Here is a 15,988-nt window from a genome sequence, read left to right on the forward strand (position 1 = left end):
TTACTCCATCACAGAGAGAGGGGGGTTGAAAAGGAACAGATGGTGTGAAACTGGTCACTACTCTCACCCGGGCTCGGAGACCTCAAGGGGCACTGAAGGGGCGCCCTGCTCTCCTGGTTTTGGGAGACTGTGTAGAGAAGAGACACTAACTCCTTCAGGAAGGGCACTCCATGAAGAGGATGCTTCATTTTGACCCCACTTGTCTTCGGAGTTGGACAGAGAGGTTTGGATGGACTGTGCTTCACTACTGCCACTCTGCAACGACACAAAGGGAGTTTTCTCTTTGCATATACAGACTGGCGGAGAACTACCTGCTGCTGACAAGATGGCCGCCTCTCTCCTCTCCATCTTCACCACCTCGACTTCGCTGGTGACCTTCCCGATGACAAAGTCCTTGGTCCTCACTCGGCATATGGACTCCACGAGGTAGTCGAGGCCCCTGGGGTTCTCGGCTAAGTAGTCCAGCATCCTACCGGTCTTCTTGCTGTTCCCCAACCTGCAGCAGATGTCCTCGGTGTCGTCCCACGTAAGGACCCTCCTGGACCGGAGGTAGTCCAGGTGGCGGTCTGCCACTAGCTTCTCACAGAGGTACGGACGCAGACGCTCCAACGCTTCCTTCTTGACCTCTGCCATGTCTTCGTCAGTGATACACCAGGAGTCCATTTTCCAGCCAATTGCCCATGAGCTCTATAGTTTACTGAAGCTGCTGCTCAGGCTCTGGAATGCCCACTGTAGCCCAGTGTTGGAATTTCAGATAAGGGTTTGTAATATTAGCAACTGACTGAGATAATGTAACCCCTTCCTAACCCTGGAGAGTCATTGAACTGGTTGGAAGCCAATATTGTGAAAAAGGGAACTACCTCAGTAGATCAGTTCCCTACTAGGAAACAATGAGGCGAGAATGTGTGTGCGCACGTGCGTGTTCTTATTTGGACATTCCTGCCTCAGAGAGATCAACATCCATTGCCCTAATAAGATACAGACATTATGAAAAGATGAACACAGATATTAACATCCATCCCAAGCAATTTAATCAGATGTATTTAAATTAAATAAACAGGAATGCAACACATTGCAAAGCGCAAACAAAGATATTTAACATACAGGAAGAGCCTTGGATGCTTTTGAATCCAAGACAGTGACCTTGAATAAAGCATAAAAACAGAATAAAAAAGGATATAAAAATAAATATTATGATACAAAGGGGTTATGGTTTGGTTTTCAATTGACTGATTGTGGAGGGAAAATAAAGGAAAACAATATTTTTTAAACAAAAGTAAAGTTACATACAGCATGTGATAGGTATGGCAGTAATTCAACACATTTTGTGAGACACAGTACGATTGAGTTTATTATTGTACAAAAAAATATGAGGTGGTCTTAAAAGCAACCATGATTGAGAATGAGAGGAGAACATATTCATGGAATTAAATCATATTTACAGTAAGCTCTCTCAGGCTCCTTAAGGGACAGACAGCCTTCTACAAAAGAGACCTGAGGGAACATGAACAACAAGCTAAACGTGAAAGTCTGTTCAGCTTTTTCACGAACTTATAGAACCTTTTCAAGGCTTCCTTCAAGCCATGTCTGACACAAATTTGTTACTGTGTTTACATGTGCCAATGTGACTAACCTTAAAGGCATTTCATAAACAGAGCATGAGAAAGTATGCTCAATTGGCAAGCAACACGCTTCGCAGATATTACAAACGATGACTCAGCGAAGAAGAAAATGACAAAGGAACGCCTGAACAAGAAATACGGACAAACTTAACTCAATATCAGAAACACCTACAACCTTTCATTTATTTTTTACATCTGGACCTGCAGCGCATGGCTATAGACTATTTCTATTGCTACTATATTTACTGCTTGGATTAGATTTACGTCAGGAATCATATGGTTTGTTTTTTACACCGGCTGTGTCCTGTTTCCCTACACTTCTCCCAAAGTGTGCACATGCAAACTCCCTGTGGAGGGTGGAGAATCAGGACGTAGCCATCTTAGTTCCTACATATAGGTTGGGTTCAGGAGTCAACCTTCCCATAGGTCCCCTCCGGCGGCCGGTAGATCTTGGGGAATGCCATCAGCTGCAGCATGTTGAAGGCATACTTCCGGCATTTAATATTCTTTTGCACATTCTCAATCCGACATCCCTCCCTGGTTTGGTGGTGTGGCCATGATGACAAAAAGGAGGGAAGAAGAATGAAATGAAATGATGAATCATTTTCTCAAAAAGGGGGTCTGTGTTTTGAGGACGGAAAACAACAACCAACAACTGAGTAACAGACGGACAGATGGGAAGCAGATGACAGACGGACAACAATTAAGTATCACCCGTAGGACAGCTAAGGTAAGGGACTGTACGTTATTCATAATAAGGGATACATCGAGAAAATCAGACGGATGATCAAATGGATGACCCTAATTTAGTCCAAATATATTTTCACTTGACCCTCCCTGAACGCTTGAAAAAAGTGATCCTCCCTCTATCCAAAATAATATTTAAACGTAGTATAGCTGAGAACACGCCTACCTTTCCCCCCACTCCTAGGACAGACCAGAGCCTTAGATATACAGATTGACAAACCGTTTTTTCACCTCCAGAGTGTTACATGGCAACATTGGGATTTTGATTGCGAGCTGGAAGGTCGTGGGTTCGCAGACCACCATGGACAAGCTTACTCTCCTTATGTACTCTCAATGGTCATGGAGCTCTTGGTGCAACATGATGCCCGTGCTAATTATTATTTAAAACTGGGTTTGTCAAACTACGTCTAGGAAGGGACAAACAACCAAAGTCCCAGCAATTCTGCAGCCTAGGCAAGATCAAAATGTGCCACCTTTTGCCGCAGATAGAGGATATGTTACCAGAAATTCTCATGTGGTCCATTATACGACTATCTAACATTATTTGCCTATATCAGCCCATACTATCCATCTATATATATATATATTAGTTTGAAACACTGTCTTGCAGTACTTGATTTTAGAAACTATGATGTTTGGTGTTAGAGCTCAGTGTAGCCAGCTGGAGAAAGCGATTCGCAGGCCAAGATAAAATAAATGACGCCTATCTATATTTATTTCTAGTCAATGTAAATAGCCAGATTTTTGCATGCATCCGGCCTATAATTTCAGAACGGTCCATAGCCATGTCTGCTCAGTCAGTAGCGCACATCCCATACCTGGCAGCTTGTCCAAGTGAATCATTTTCCAATTCTGTCAACTCGTTTGGATTTTATTAGTGGATAATTATCTTGGTTCTCCCTTCCTCTAGTCTGAAACATCCCACCTGGCAAGTTAATAAGACTGAGAAATGTTTGTGCACTGTGCCTACACTATCAGCTGAAATCACTCCTACACTCTGGGACCACTCCTATTCCCTGGGATCGCTCCTACACTCTGGGATCATTCCTATTCCCTGGGATCGCTCCTACATTCTGGGATCATTCCTATTCCCTGGGATCGCTCCTACATTCTGGGATCACTCCTGCAGTTGCTGTTTTAGAGACAGAATAACAGTAGCAATCTAACAGTCTATACACACTAACAGCAGTCTAACCATCTATACACACTAACAGCAGTCTAACAGTCTATACACACTAACAGCAGTCTAACCGTCTATACACACTAACAGCAGTCTAACCGTCTAAACACACTAACAGCAGTCTAACCGTCTATACACACTAACAGCAGTCTAACAGTCTATACACACTAACAGCAGTCTAACAGTCTAAACACACTAACAGCAGTCTAACCGTCTAAACACACTAACAGCAGTCTAACCGCCTATACACACTAACAGCAGTCTAACCGCCTATACACACTAACAGCAGTCTAACCATCTAAACACACTAACAGCAGTCTAACCGTCTAAACACACTAACAGCAGTCTAACCGTCTAAACACACTAACAGCAGTCTAACCGTCTAAACACACTAACAGCAGTCTAACCGTCTAAACACACTAACAGCAGTCTAACCATCTAAACACACTAACAGCAGTCTAACCATCTAAACACACTAACAGCAGTCTAACGGTCTAAACACACTAACAGCAGTCTAACCGTCTAAACACACTAACAGCAGTCTAACCGTCTAAACACACTAACAGCAGTCTAACCGTCTAAACACACTAACAGCAGTCTAACCATCTAAACACACTAACAGCAGTCTAACCATCTAAACACACTAACAGCAGTCTAACCGTCTATACACACTAACAGCAGTCTAACCGTCTAAACACACTAACAGCAGTCTAACCGTCTAAACACACTAACAGCAGTCTAACCATCTAAACACACTAACAGCAGTCTAACCATCTAAACACACTAACAGCAGTCTAACCGTCTAAACACACTAACAGCAGTCTAACCATCTAAACACACTAACAGCAGTCTAACCGTCTAAACACACTAACAGCAGTCTAACTGCCTAAACACACTAACAGCAGTCTAACCGTCTAAACACACTAACAGCAGTCTAACCATCCAAACACACTAACAGCAGTCTAACCGTCTAAACACACTAACAGCAGTCTAACCATCTAAACACACTAACAGCAGTCTAACCGTCTAAACACACTAACAGCAGTCTAACCGTCTAAACACACTAACAGCAGTCTAACAGTCTATACACACTAACAGCAGTCTAACCGCCTATACACACTAACAGCAGTCTAATCGTCTAAACACACTAACAGCAGTCTAACTGCCTAAACACACTAACAGCAGTCTAACCGTTTAAACACACTAACAGCAGTCTAACCGCCTATACACACTAACAGCAGTCTAACCGCCTATACCCACTAACAGCAGTCTAACCGCCTACACACACTAACAGCAGTCTAACCGTCTATACACACTAACAGCAGTCTAACCGCCTACACACACTAACAGCTGTCTAACCGCCTATACACACTAACAGCAGTCTAACCGTCTAGAGACACGAACAGCAGTCTAACCGCCTATACACACTAACAGCAGTCTAACCGCCTATACACACTAACAGCAGTCTAACCGCCTATACACACTAACATCAGTCTGACCGCCTACACACACTAACAGCAGTCTAACCGGCTATACACACTAACAGCAGTCTAACCGTCTAAACACACTAACAGCAGTCTAACTGCCTAAACACACTAACAGCAGTCTAACCGCCTATACACACCAACAGCAGTCTAACTGTCTAAACACACTAACAGCAGTCTAATTGCCTAAACACACTAACAGCAGTCTAACCGTCTAAACACACTAACAGCAGTCTAACCGTCTAAACACACTAACAGCAGTCTAACTGTCTAAACACACTAACAGCAGTCTAACTGCCTAAACACACTAACAGCAGTCTAACAGTCTAAACACACTAACAGCAGTCTAACTGCCTAAACACACTAACAGCAGTCTAACCGTCTAAACACACTAACAGCAGTCTAACCGTCTAAACACACTAACAGCAGTCTAACCGTCTAAACACACTAACAGCAGTCTAACTGCCTAAACACACTAACAGCAGTCTAACCATCTAAACACACTAACAGCAGTCTAACTGCCTAAACACACTAACAGCAGTCTAACAGTCTATACACACTAACAGCAGTCTAACGGAGGGAGAGAAAACTGCTTTTGAAGTGTCCTGGAGCATATCACTACTGATTTATACAGCTCTATTTTTCCCCCTGCTCATCAGAATCCTACTATGCTCTACTTTAGAGTAAAGGGGGAGATAGTTGGAGTGGGGAAGAAGAGTGAGGGGGTTCCACTTCCACTATTCCAGAGGACATAGGAATCGTTGAAGAGATGTAGTACATTACTAAAATGTAGAATCTTAGTAAATAAATCACAGTCTCTATGAAGAGGAGCGTCCCTCAACTGACAGGGGTCAACTGGAGGTTATGATAAGAACGTGCCCTCAAGCTGCTTGGAGTTTATACTGGAGTGTGTAACAGTGTGATCGGCTTCAGTTACGCTGTTAGCACTTTGGTATCTGTGCCAGAGCAGCCAACCAGAATGCAATGCTAGCTCTCAGAACGTTAGAATGTCATTGACATGAAGAGATAACTGTTTATCGCCAGTCCTTCTGATAGTATTATATGGCCAATGCTTTTGGTACGGGAGAAAAAAGCCTCCAAGGTTCAACAGTATGGTATCTGTGAAAATAGAGAAAGCTAATATGTCTTAGCGGAGAGAATTTATTTTCTTAATCCCTTACATTCTAAATCGATTCCATCCTATCCTCAAGCCTGCTATTCGGACTCACAGTCGAAAGCTTGTGTTTGATTGTACAAATTAAATCATGTATCCACCCAATTACCTTTTCAAAGCAAAATCGATGAAATCACACAAATTCCAGACTCCCTCCCTCCCAAAAAACAAGCTGCACAGACAAAAATCACCACCTGACGCACACAAGGTTAGTACATGGCATCATCAGCAACTTTATTGATATTTTGCAAGCAGAAAAACAAGACTTAAAATTAACCACACGACCAGCAGGTGTGAGCTGACAAGCAGTAGGGCGATGGGGTAGAAGTGTCGCGAGGCCGGCTTGTTCTCCGCTACAGAGCACGCCGCCTCGGGGTCCGAATCCCACTGACACACTACTTCTCCCTGGGTGAGCCGACTGCAGGGCGAGGGGACGAGGGGCGAGGAGATGAGACAGAGAATAGACAGAAAGAACCGGTGGGTTAGTAAAGGAGAGACCCCTGACATGGGCCAAAGACAACCAGCAAGCACAGAAGCATGAATGGATGAATGGGTAAATGGAAAGATGAATGGGTAAATGGAAAGATGAATGGGTAAATGGAAAGATGAATGGATGAATGGATGAATGGGTAAATGGAAAGATGAATGGGTAAATGCAAAGGTGAATGGGTAAATGGAAAGATGAGTGGGTAAATGGAAAGATGAATGGATGAATGGGTAAATGGAAAGATGAGTGGGTAAATGTAAAGATGAATGGATGAATGGGTAAATGGAAAGATGAATGGATGAATGGATGAATGGGTAAATGGAAAGATGAATGGGTAAATGCAAAGGTGAATGGGTAAATGGAAAGATGAGTGGGTAAATGGAAAGATGAATGGATGAATGGGTAAATGGAAAGATGAGTGGGTAAATGGAAAGATGAATGGATGAATGGGTAAATGGAAAGATGAATGGGTAAATGCAAAGGTGAATGGGTAAATGGAAAGATGAGTGGGTAAATGGAAAGATGAATGGATGAATGGGTAAATGGAAAGATGAATGGGTAAATGCAAAGGTGAATGGGTAAATGGAAAGATGAGTGGGTAAATGGAAAGATGAATGGATGAATGGGTAAATGGAAAGATGAATGGAAGAGTGTAAGTCCCACATGAATAGAGGAGTTGAAGTATGAAGGGGGAGGCACAGTCATTTATCTGGATCTCTCCTCTTTCAATTATTTACTTGAAAATTATTTGGACAAAGCTTTGGATGCGTTCTGTTGCACCTGTTGATTTCATGTAGCCATCAGAAAGGGACGTTTAAAGATCTCAACCCAAAACTTAAGGAAATGTGATAAGCCTTACCCCCACATATCCAGAACAAGCCATGGTGAAACCAGACCATTGTGGAGTTAGAATGTACACTTGGGTTCAGACTATGTCAATATTTAAACAAGACATAGATGTTGGATAAAATAAGGGAACAGTGTCAGTAAATGTATTGACAGAGAGATAGTCAAGCTTCATGAACATTTAATATTTATTTAACTAGGCAAGTCAGTTAAGAACAAATTCTTATTTACAATGACAACCTAGGAACAGTGGGTTAACTGCCTTCTTCAGGGGCAGAATGACAGATTTTTACCTTGTCAGCTCGGGGAGTTGATCTAGTGTTATTTATCACTTACAGTACTTATTGTACTTTATGTTAAAGTTAACTGTCCAGTGTTTCCAGATTTATATGAACTACGACCTACACTGAATGTACAAAACATTAGGAATACCTGCTTTTTCCATGACAGACTGACCAGTTGAATCCAGGTGAAAGCTATGATCCATTGATGTCACTTGTTAAATCTACTTCAATCAGTGTAGAATGTAGATGAAGAGGAGGAGACAGGTTTAAGAAGGATTTTTAAGCCTTGAGACAATTGAGACATGGATTGTGTATGTGTGCCATTCAGAGGGTGAACGGGCAAGGCAAAAGATTGAAGTGCCTTTGAACGGGGGATCATCTGAGCTGTATCGTTTTTGTTACATTTCACACGGTGTATGTTGTTGCACATAGTGGGTGTGATAGCATTTCTGCAGGCAAAAGACTTGACTTTTGACTTCCCCAGATATTTGATCTACATTTTTTTACTCATGGGAATATCACTAACTAGCCACATTCAACTGACCATTTACATTATGTGGTGCACGGTATACAGGCTATTCTGACAAAACTACGTTGAAAGAATGATCTATCATACTTAATTATCTCTATTTCTTGAACTGCATTGCTGGTTAAGGACTTGTAAGTCAGCATTTCACGGTAAAGTCTACACCTGTTATATTCGGCACGTGACAAATCAAATTTGATTTGATATTTACAGCTGCTCAGTACTAAAATGTATTTACTGAAGATTGAAAGTTACCGGTCCAACTTTGCATAGACGGGTCAAGCCTACAGCCATCTTCCAGTGTCACTCTGAACCATCTTGACACTGGAACACATGGGAAAGCATATCCATTCTCAAGCTCTGATAATCACTCTTTGTTTGAGGTTGAATTTCATTCAATCCATTCGAGGGCAAAGTGCTGAAATTCTACAGTTGGTGCACAGATGAAACAAAGATTCCTTCGAATGCAACGCTGCTGGTTTTTCCAAGCTCAACAGTTTCCCATGTGTAACATGAATGGTCCACCACCCAAAGGACATCCAGCCAACTTGACACAACTGTGGGAAGCATTTGGGTCAACATGGGCCAGCATCCCTGTTGGGCCAGCAATACTTTTGACACCTTGTAGAGTCCATGGACCGACGAATTGAGACTGTTCTGAGGACTAAAGGGGATGCAACTAAATATTAGGAATGTGTTCCTAATGTTTTGTACACTCACTGTAATTCTAAAAAATGGTAATGTTAAAAAGCAGCGTGTCTGTGTTGGAATGGTGTGGGTGTACCCCAACAACAGAATGGTGTGGGCGTACCCCAACAACAGAATGGTGTGGGTGTACCCCAACAACAGAATGGTGTGGGTGTACCCCAACAACAGAATGGTGTGGGTGTACCCCAACAACAGAATGGTGTGGGTGTACCCCAACAACAGAATGGTGTGGGCGTACCCCAACAACAGAATGGTGTGGGTGTACCCCAACAACAGAATGGTGTAGGTGTACCCCAACAACAGAATGGTGTGGGTGTACCCCAACAACAGAATGGTGTGGGTGTACCCCAACAACAGAATGGTGTAGGTGTTCCCCAACAACAGAATGGTGTAGGTGTTCTCCAACAACAGAATGGTGTAGGTGTAACCCAACAACAGAATGGTGTGGGTGTTCTCCAACATCCGAATGGTATAGGTGTACCCCAACAACAGAATGGTGTGGGCGTACCCCAACAACAGAATGGTGTGGCTTACCCCAACAACAGAATGGTGTAGGTGTACCCCAACAACAGAATGGTGTAGGTGTACCCCAACAACAGAATGGTGTAGGTGTACCCCAACAACAGAATGGTGTAGGTGTACCCCAACAACAGAATGGTGTAGGTGTACCCCAACAACAGAATGGTGTGGGTGTACCCCAACAACAGAATGGTGTGGGTGTACCCCAACAACAGAATGGTGTGGGTGTACCCCAACAACAGAATGGTGTGGGTGTACCCCAACAACAGAATGGTGTGGGCGTACCCCAACAACAGAATGGTGTGGGTGTACCCCAACAACAGAATGGTGTGGGCGTACCCCAACAACAGAATGGTGTGGGCGTATACTGGTCATTAAAAATATTAATGCACGTAGACGGCTAATTGGCCAGCTCATCCTCCTCTAAACCACTGATTGGCCAGCTCATCCTCCTCTAAACCACTGATTGGCCAGCTCATCCTCCTCATGAGGAAATAGCAAGCATTTTTTAAATGGTCTGTTTGAGAAGTTTGAGGTGGGGTTTTTAGAGTGTAGTATAGGGTGAGTCAACAACATTATTTGGGCATGCGTTAACAGATGATTCACTTTTAAAACAGATTTTTATTGAGTAGTTACATTAAGCACTGTACTGTATGCCTACAACAGTGGAAAATATGGCAATGAGTCAAGTTTATCACTGGGAAGAAATTCATGAACATGAATACTCCCAGTATGTCTGTGGTTAAGGCAACCAACTATACTGTATGGAGGGGTTGGTTGTTTAGCAACAAAACCGACGCATGCGCCACTATGGGGAAAAACAGACAGGGTTGCCTTAGACTGTTTAACAACATGCAAACTATATTTAGTCCAAACACCTCAAAACAAGACATGGTTTCAATAACAACTAGCCACACACGGTTTCCCCCATGGCAACGTTTTGTCATTGACGCCAGCTATCACAATCATAACAACACACACCACCCTGCCACATCATCCGTTTCGTCAGCCAACCCGTCTATACATGAGTCACTACAAGGTGAGAGAAAGTAGTAAAGCAAAGTAGAGAACAAACTTGTTCTTCTCTGCTGTATGCCATGTTAGACCACAGCTGACCGTGATCGGGAGGCCCATAAGGCCCGCACAATTGGCCCAGTGTCGTCCGGGTTTGGCCAGGGAAGGCCGTCATTGTAAATAAGAATTTGTTCTTAACTGACTTGCCTAGTTAAATAAAGGTTAAATATATATATATTTAAACATGTTGATTGGTTTTGAGACTAGATTCTACATTTTTTACTCCCCCCAATATCTTTCTTTCAAGATCCAGGTTCTTTAAAAACTTTCTTTGTAAACGGTTTACATGGTCTCGATTAAACTGTCAATCTAGAAGCCTGTCGCCAATACAAAGGGTTGGTTGCCACACAACATGCAAATAATTCAGCTCTTATGTAAGGAAGCCAAATGTCCTGTTCCAAAAGGTTATATAGAAATGGGAGAGTATTCTTTCCTTACGAACAATAAGACCATCACAATCTTTTTTTATTTAACTAGGCAAGTCAGTTGAGAACAAATTCTTATTTACAATGATGGCGAATCCCAGCCAAACCCGGACCACGCTGGGCCAATTGTGCTCGCAAAGCACAAAGATCACAAAGTTTTAAGGAGGAGACAACTGATCTGACACAAAGCAAACAGTGCATAATGTTCAGAACTTGAAGTAAGGGACTAGCTTGTTTAGCTATGGGGCCAAAGTAAGACAGTACTTCAATACTATAATCATACCAAGATGAAACAAGGCGCATTCATAACTAATGGAGCTTCCACAGAGGCGTCCTTCTTATGTCAACAAAAAATGTTCTTTGCGGAAGCAGCCCATGGATTTAATTAATTTACCACTTACACTGAACCTTGATGTGTGTTAGAGGCAACAGCTGTAGGGGTCATCAAACAATATCAAAATAGCTTGCTGTCTACTCCCTTCAACCCCAATTGTTGTTCTAAGCCACAGAGACTGTTAAGCAGTACACTGTCAGTCAGTAGAGGCCCCTAGGGGCCACATAACACCAGCAAATCAAATCAAATCAAGCTTTATTTATATAGCACATTTCAGACATGAATGCAATGCCCAGTGTTAAAACATAAATAAAAAAACTATTAAAATAAAAAGGGAAATATTTACACAACAAAGAGTAGGCAATGTTTGTGCCCGTAGGCAATGTTGTTGCCGGTGATGCCTGGTGAGGACCTGCCTTACAAAGGGCCTACAAGTCCTCAGTCCAGCCTCTCTCAGCCTATTGCTCTCAGCCTGAGCACTGATGGAGGGATTGTGCGTTCCTGGTGTAACTCGGGCAGTTGTTGTTGCCATCCTGTGCCTGTCCCGCAGGTGTGATGTTCGGATGTACCGATCCAGTGCAGGTGTTGTTACATGTTGTCTTCCACTGTGAGGACAATCAGCTGTCCATCCTGTCTCTCTGTAGTGCTGTCTTAGGCCTCTCACAGTACGGACATTGCAATTTATTGCCCAGGCCACTTCTGCAGTCCTCATGCCTCCTTGCAGCATGCCTAAGGCACGTTCACACAGATGAGCAGGGAACCTGGGCATCTTTATTTTGGTGTTTTTCAGAGTCTGTAGAAAGGCCTCTTTAGTGTCCTAAGTTTTCATAACTGTGGCCTTAATTGCCTACCGTCTGTAAGCTGTCAGTGTCTTAACGTCCGTTCCACAGGTGCATGTGAATTCATTGTTTATGGGTCATTGAACAAGCATGGGAAACAGTGTTTAAACCCTTTACAATGAAGATCTGTGAAGTTATTTGGATTTTTATGAATGATCTTTGAAAGACAGGGTCCTGAAAAAGGGCCGTTTCTTTTTTTGCTGAGTTAAGTAACTCTGACGTTTGCGATTATTAGTAGTCACATAGTCTCTAATGATGACATTTTATAGCCGTAGGCTTGTTGTAGAGCCGGTTTATTCTTGGACCGCTCCAAAGCCACAACACTGTCTAACCATAACCGGTTCTACAAGCCTCATAACGACCCTCGATATAATTAAAGCACTCCTTTTTCTCCAAACATAAACCAGTTTTATCTAACAGGTTTTTAGAAATGACTTAGTTCTCTCAGACTCTGCTTTAGTGATCATCTGAGCTGTATCTTTGTTGCCTTTGTTACATTTGTCGTTCTGCCCCTGAGCAAGGCAGTTAACCCACTGTTCCCCGGGTGCTGAAGACGTGGATGTCGATTAAGGCAGCCCAAAGAAAGACACATTTCAGTTGAATACATTCAGTTAGACAACTGACTAGGTATCCCCCTTTCACGTGTGAACACACAGTGTATGCAGTTGCACACAGTCGGTATGATAGCATTTCTGCAGGCAAAAGACTGCCATTTGACTTCCCCAGATATTTGATCTACATTTTTTTACTCATGGGAATATCACTAACTAGCCACATTCAACTGACCATTTACATTATGTGGTGCACGGTATACAGGCTATTCTGACAAAACTACGTTGAAAGAATGATCTATCATACTTAATTATCTCTATTTCTTGAACTGCATTGCTGGTTAAGGACTTGTAAGTCAGCATTTCACGGTAAAGTCTACACCTGTTATATTTGGCACGTGACAAATCAAATTTGATTTGATATTTACAGCTGCTCAGTACTAAAACGTATTTACTGAAGATTGAAAGTTACCGGTCCAACTTTGCATAGACGGGTAAAGCCTACAGCCATCTTCCAGTGTCACTCTGAACCATCTTGACACTGGAACACATGGGAAAGCATATCCATTCTCAAGCTCTGATAATCACTCTTTGTTTGAGGTTGAATTTCATTCAATCCATTCGAGGGCAAAGTGCTGAAATGTTACAATTGATGCACAGATGAAACAAAGATTCCTTAGATACTCAAGCACCCAGAAACTCGCCAGGTGTAGGGTGTTTCCTCCGACACATTGGTGTGGCTGGCTTCCGGGTTAAGTGGGCATTGTGTCAATAAGCAGTGTAGCTTCGCTGGGTTGTGTTTCGAAGGACACACAGCTCTCGACCTTCGCCTCTCCTGAGTCCGTAAGGGAGTTGCAACAATGGGACAAGACTGTAACTACCAATTGGATACCACAAAAATGGGGAGAAAAATGGGTATAATTAAATAAATAAATGTAAAAAAGAAAGTTGTGGTGATCATGTGTTCTTCTGCCAAACTTCTCTGTTGACAGAATTGTATGCTCTCATCTCTGGGTAACCTCAGGTCACATGGTTGAGGGCTTCAGACATCACGAGGACAGACAGTGGAGAGGGTGATTATGGGAATGTGCCTGGGTGACATCATGATGCACTATAGGCCCTGTTCAAATGCTGTAGAAATGCTATATTAGGTTATCACTGATCTCACAACATTGGATAGGTGACAACATGGGTTCCTTTAGTTACAGCACTGTAGCTGTCACCCACCCAGTCACATCAGATCAGTGATTTATTTGAGAGAAGGAAGGGAGGGAATGACACATTTCTACAGTATTCAAGCAGGGCCCATGCCAAGCTACAAAGTGGCTCTGATGTGAACTTTGACCAAGTCAAATGGGATGAGGCAGGCTTTCAGGGCGGGTGCGTGGCTTCTGATACCAACTAGGTGTGGTGAAATGGCTGGTGCCAGTGAACAGTGTGATAGACATGCTGCTGCGTATTTGCACATGCCACTGAGCTGCATTAGCCAGTTGGCAGCCACAGATCGATCAGCAGGATGTTTGCCACTTCCTCTGTCCTTTCAAACATTAGTTACTTTTCACAATGTGGGAATATTGGCATACGTAGAGCCTGGAGTTTTTCCCCAGTGAGGTTGGTTACTTAGCCAGGAAAGACTCCTGGGGCTTATTATAATTAGGACCAGGAGGTTTCCTGACCAGGTTACCCAATCAACTTCAGGGCCCAGAGACATAAAGGGGAATCTCAAAAGTCCGTCTCTGATTCCTTCGGTAGACCTCCTCCCATTCACTCACCACCACGACCACCTCAAAACATTAGAGGGAAGTGATGCAAGCAGTGGTGGAGCAGATTGGAGGTTCCTGTCCTCAGATTTCCCCCCTTCAATGCTCACTTCCCACTCCATTCCTTCCTTTTGAGAATGAGGCAAGTAGAGAAGACGCGAGGAGAGAGAGAACGCGAGGAGCCCTACTATAAATCAGGAAATAACTTTAAAGACCTCTCCCCCAAAGTTGAGTTTCTCTCTCTCACCTCCGCATGCAGTCCAGGGCTCGTATGAAGTAATCCTTGTTGAGCTGGTGCTCGTCTCTCAGCAGGGCACACTGCTCCAGGGTTACAGACATCGACGTCCTGTCTTTGGCACTTTTACAGCTGGTGAACCTGATCCCGTTCAGCCGTCGGCAGATCTGGACCAAGGGAGAAGCAGAAGAAAACACCTCAATAACGTAAACAAAAACAAACTATTTGAAACATAATGCATAACTGACAACTACTCTGACTGTGAGGTAGAATTGGGAAGAAAAGTACCCTGGAAAGTCCACTGGGAATTCAATGAAAACATGTTTTTGTTCTTATGAAAATAATTCTCACTTCAAAAGTGAAAGTGCACTACTTTCTATGCAGCTGCTTATATGATGTTTCCCAGACTTCCTTTTCGGGCTCCAGGTAAGTCCAGAGACCAGGGAGGGAAAGAGAAGGAAGCTCATTACAACCAGAAGAGATCTGCTTTCATTTTCCAAAGACTGTCTGAAGTCTTTGGAAATACCAGAGGAATCATTAGCCAAATACCAGAGGAATAACTACCTGGAAAGGAATGTGTGTGTTCAACCTTTACTCCTTTAACAATAGTGTTATTAATCATGTGTGCATGGGGTTTTCCGGATTGGTTTGGCTAGATACAGTATATGATATAAATCGGTCAAGTGTAGCTTCCATTGCTGCTCTATGCCTACCTATGTGATTAGGTAATCGGATGCCCATTCTCTGGGAGATTTCCCCTAAATCATCAGGGTTATTTGGAGCCTTGCATGGTCTTCTGCCAGATGTCGAATATGTTTATGAAGTCTTCAGTGTAGCAGGTGCATTACATTCACACTTTCAAAACTTCTCCTCAGGGCACCAACGTATCAACCTCCATACGTAGGGACATGAGCAGGCTGACGAGTTTGCATGAATGACGTCAAGCCAGATGTCTAAGAATAGATCCACTTGTTATATATCTTATTCTATCCTCACCGTTCCAGCGAGCCACAGTATCTCCACATTCTTCCTCTTCTTCGTCACTACATTCTGGCCCAGGGTTTCGAGTAAATCTTTCAAGTCCGTCTGCGTTTGAAAACATGGCAGACCTGTGAAAGGAAACGAAACGCGAGTTGGCTTTGGTCGGTTCATTTGGCTGCTCGACGGAGCTGTAACAGGAAGGAGTTGTGTGT

The 15,988-nt window shown here is 43.1% G+C and overlaps 2 protein-coding genes across 13 annotated transcripts in view; both read right to left on the bottom strand.

Moving 5' to 3' along the window:
- LOC112234711 (type II inositol 3,4-bisphosphate 4-phosphatase) overlaps positions 1–15,988 on the bottom strand; it is a 266,070-nt gene that overhangs the window by 22,176 nt on the left and 227,906 nt on the right. For 6 of the 12 annotated variants that reach the window (XM_042329618.1, XM_042329622.1, XM_042329623.1 and 3 more), the window contains 3 exons: positions 15,792–15,904; positions 14,808–14,962; positions 6,416–6,625 (listed from right to left, as the gene is read on the bottom strand). In XM_042329618.1, the coding sequence (XP_042185552.1) occupies positions 6,442–6,625; positions 14,808–14,962; positions 15,792–15,904 (452 nt within the window). In that variant the 3' untranslated portion in view covers positions 6,416–6,441. Of the gene's footprint in view, positions 1–1,008; positions 2,160–6,415; positions 6,626–14,807; positions 14,963–15,791; positions 15,905–15,988 lie in introns of those variants that run through there. The other 6 variants (XM_042329619.1, XM_042329620.1, XR_006084506.1 and 3 more) reach the window with 6 other exon arrangements.
- Positions 5–883, bottom strand: LOC121847704 (B-cell lymphoma/leukemia 10-like). The gene has a single exon (XM_042329631.1). It carries the CDS (start codon positions 661–663, stop codon positions 64–66), a length of 600 nt encoding a protein of 199 aa, XP_042185565.1. The 5' UTR covers positions 664–883; the 3' UTR covers positions 5–63.

The sequence above is a fragment of the Oncorhynchus tshawytscha genome, linkage group LG11, assembly GCF_018296145.1.
Source record: "Oncorhynchus tshawytscha isolate Ot180627B linkage group LG11, Otsh_v2.0, whole genome shotgun sequence".
NCBI classification, from domain to species: domain Eukaryota; kingdom Metazoa; phylum Chordata; class Actinopteri; order Salmoniformes; family Salmonidae; genus Oncorhynchus; species Oncorhynchus tshawytscha.

Excerpts from the sequence above, each read along its gene's own strand:
- LOC121847704 (XM_042329631.1), bottom strand. The coding sequence starts at position 663 with ATGGACTCCTGGTGTATCACTGACGAAGACATGGCAGAGGTCAAGAAG.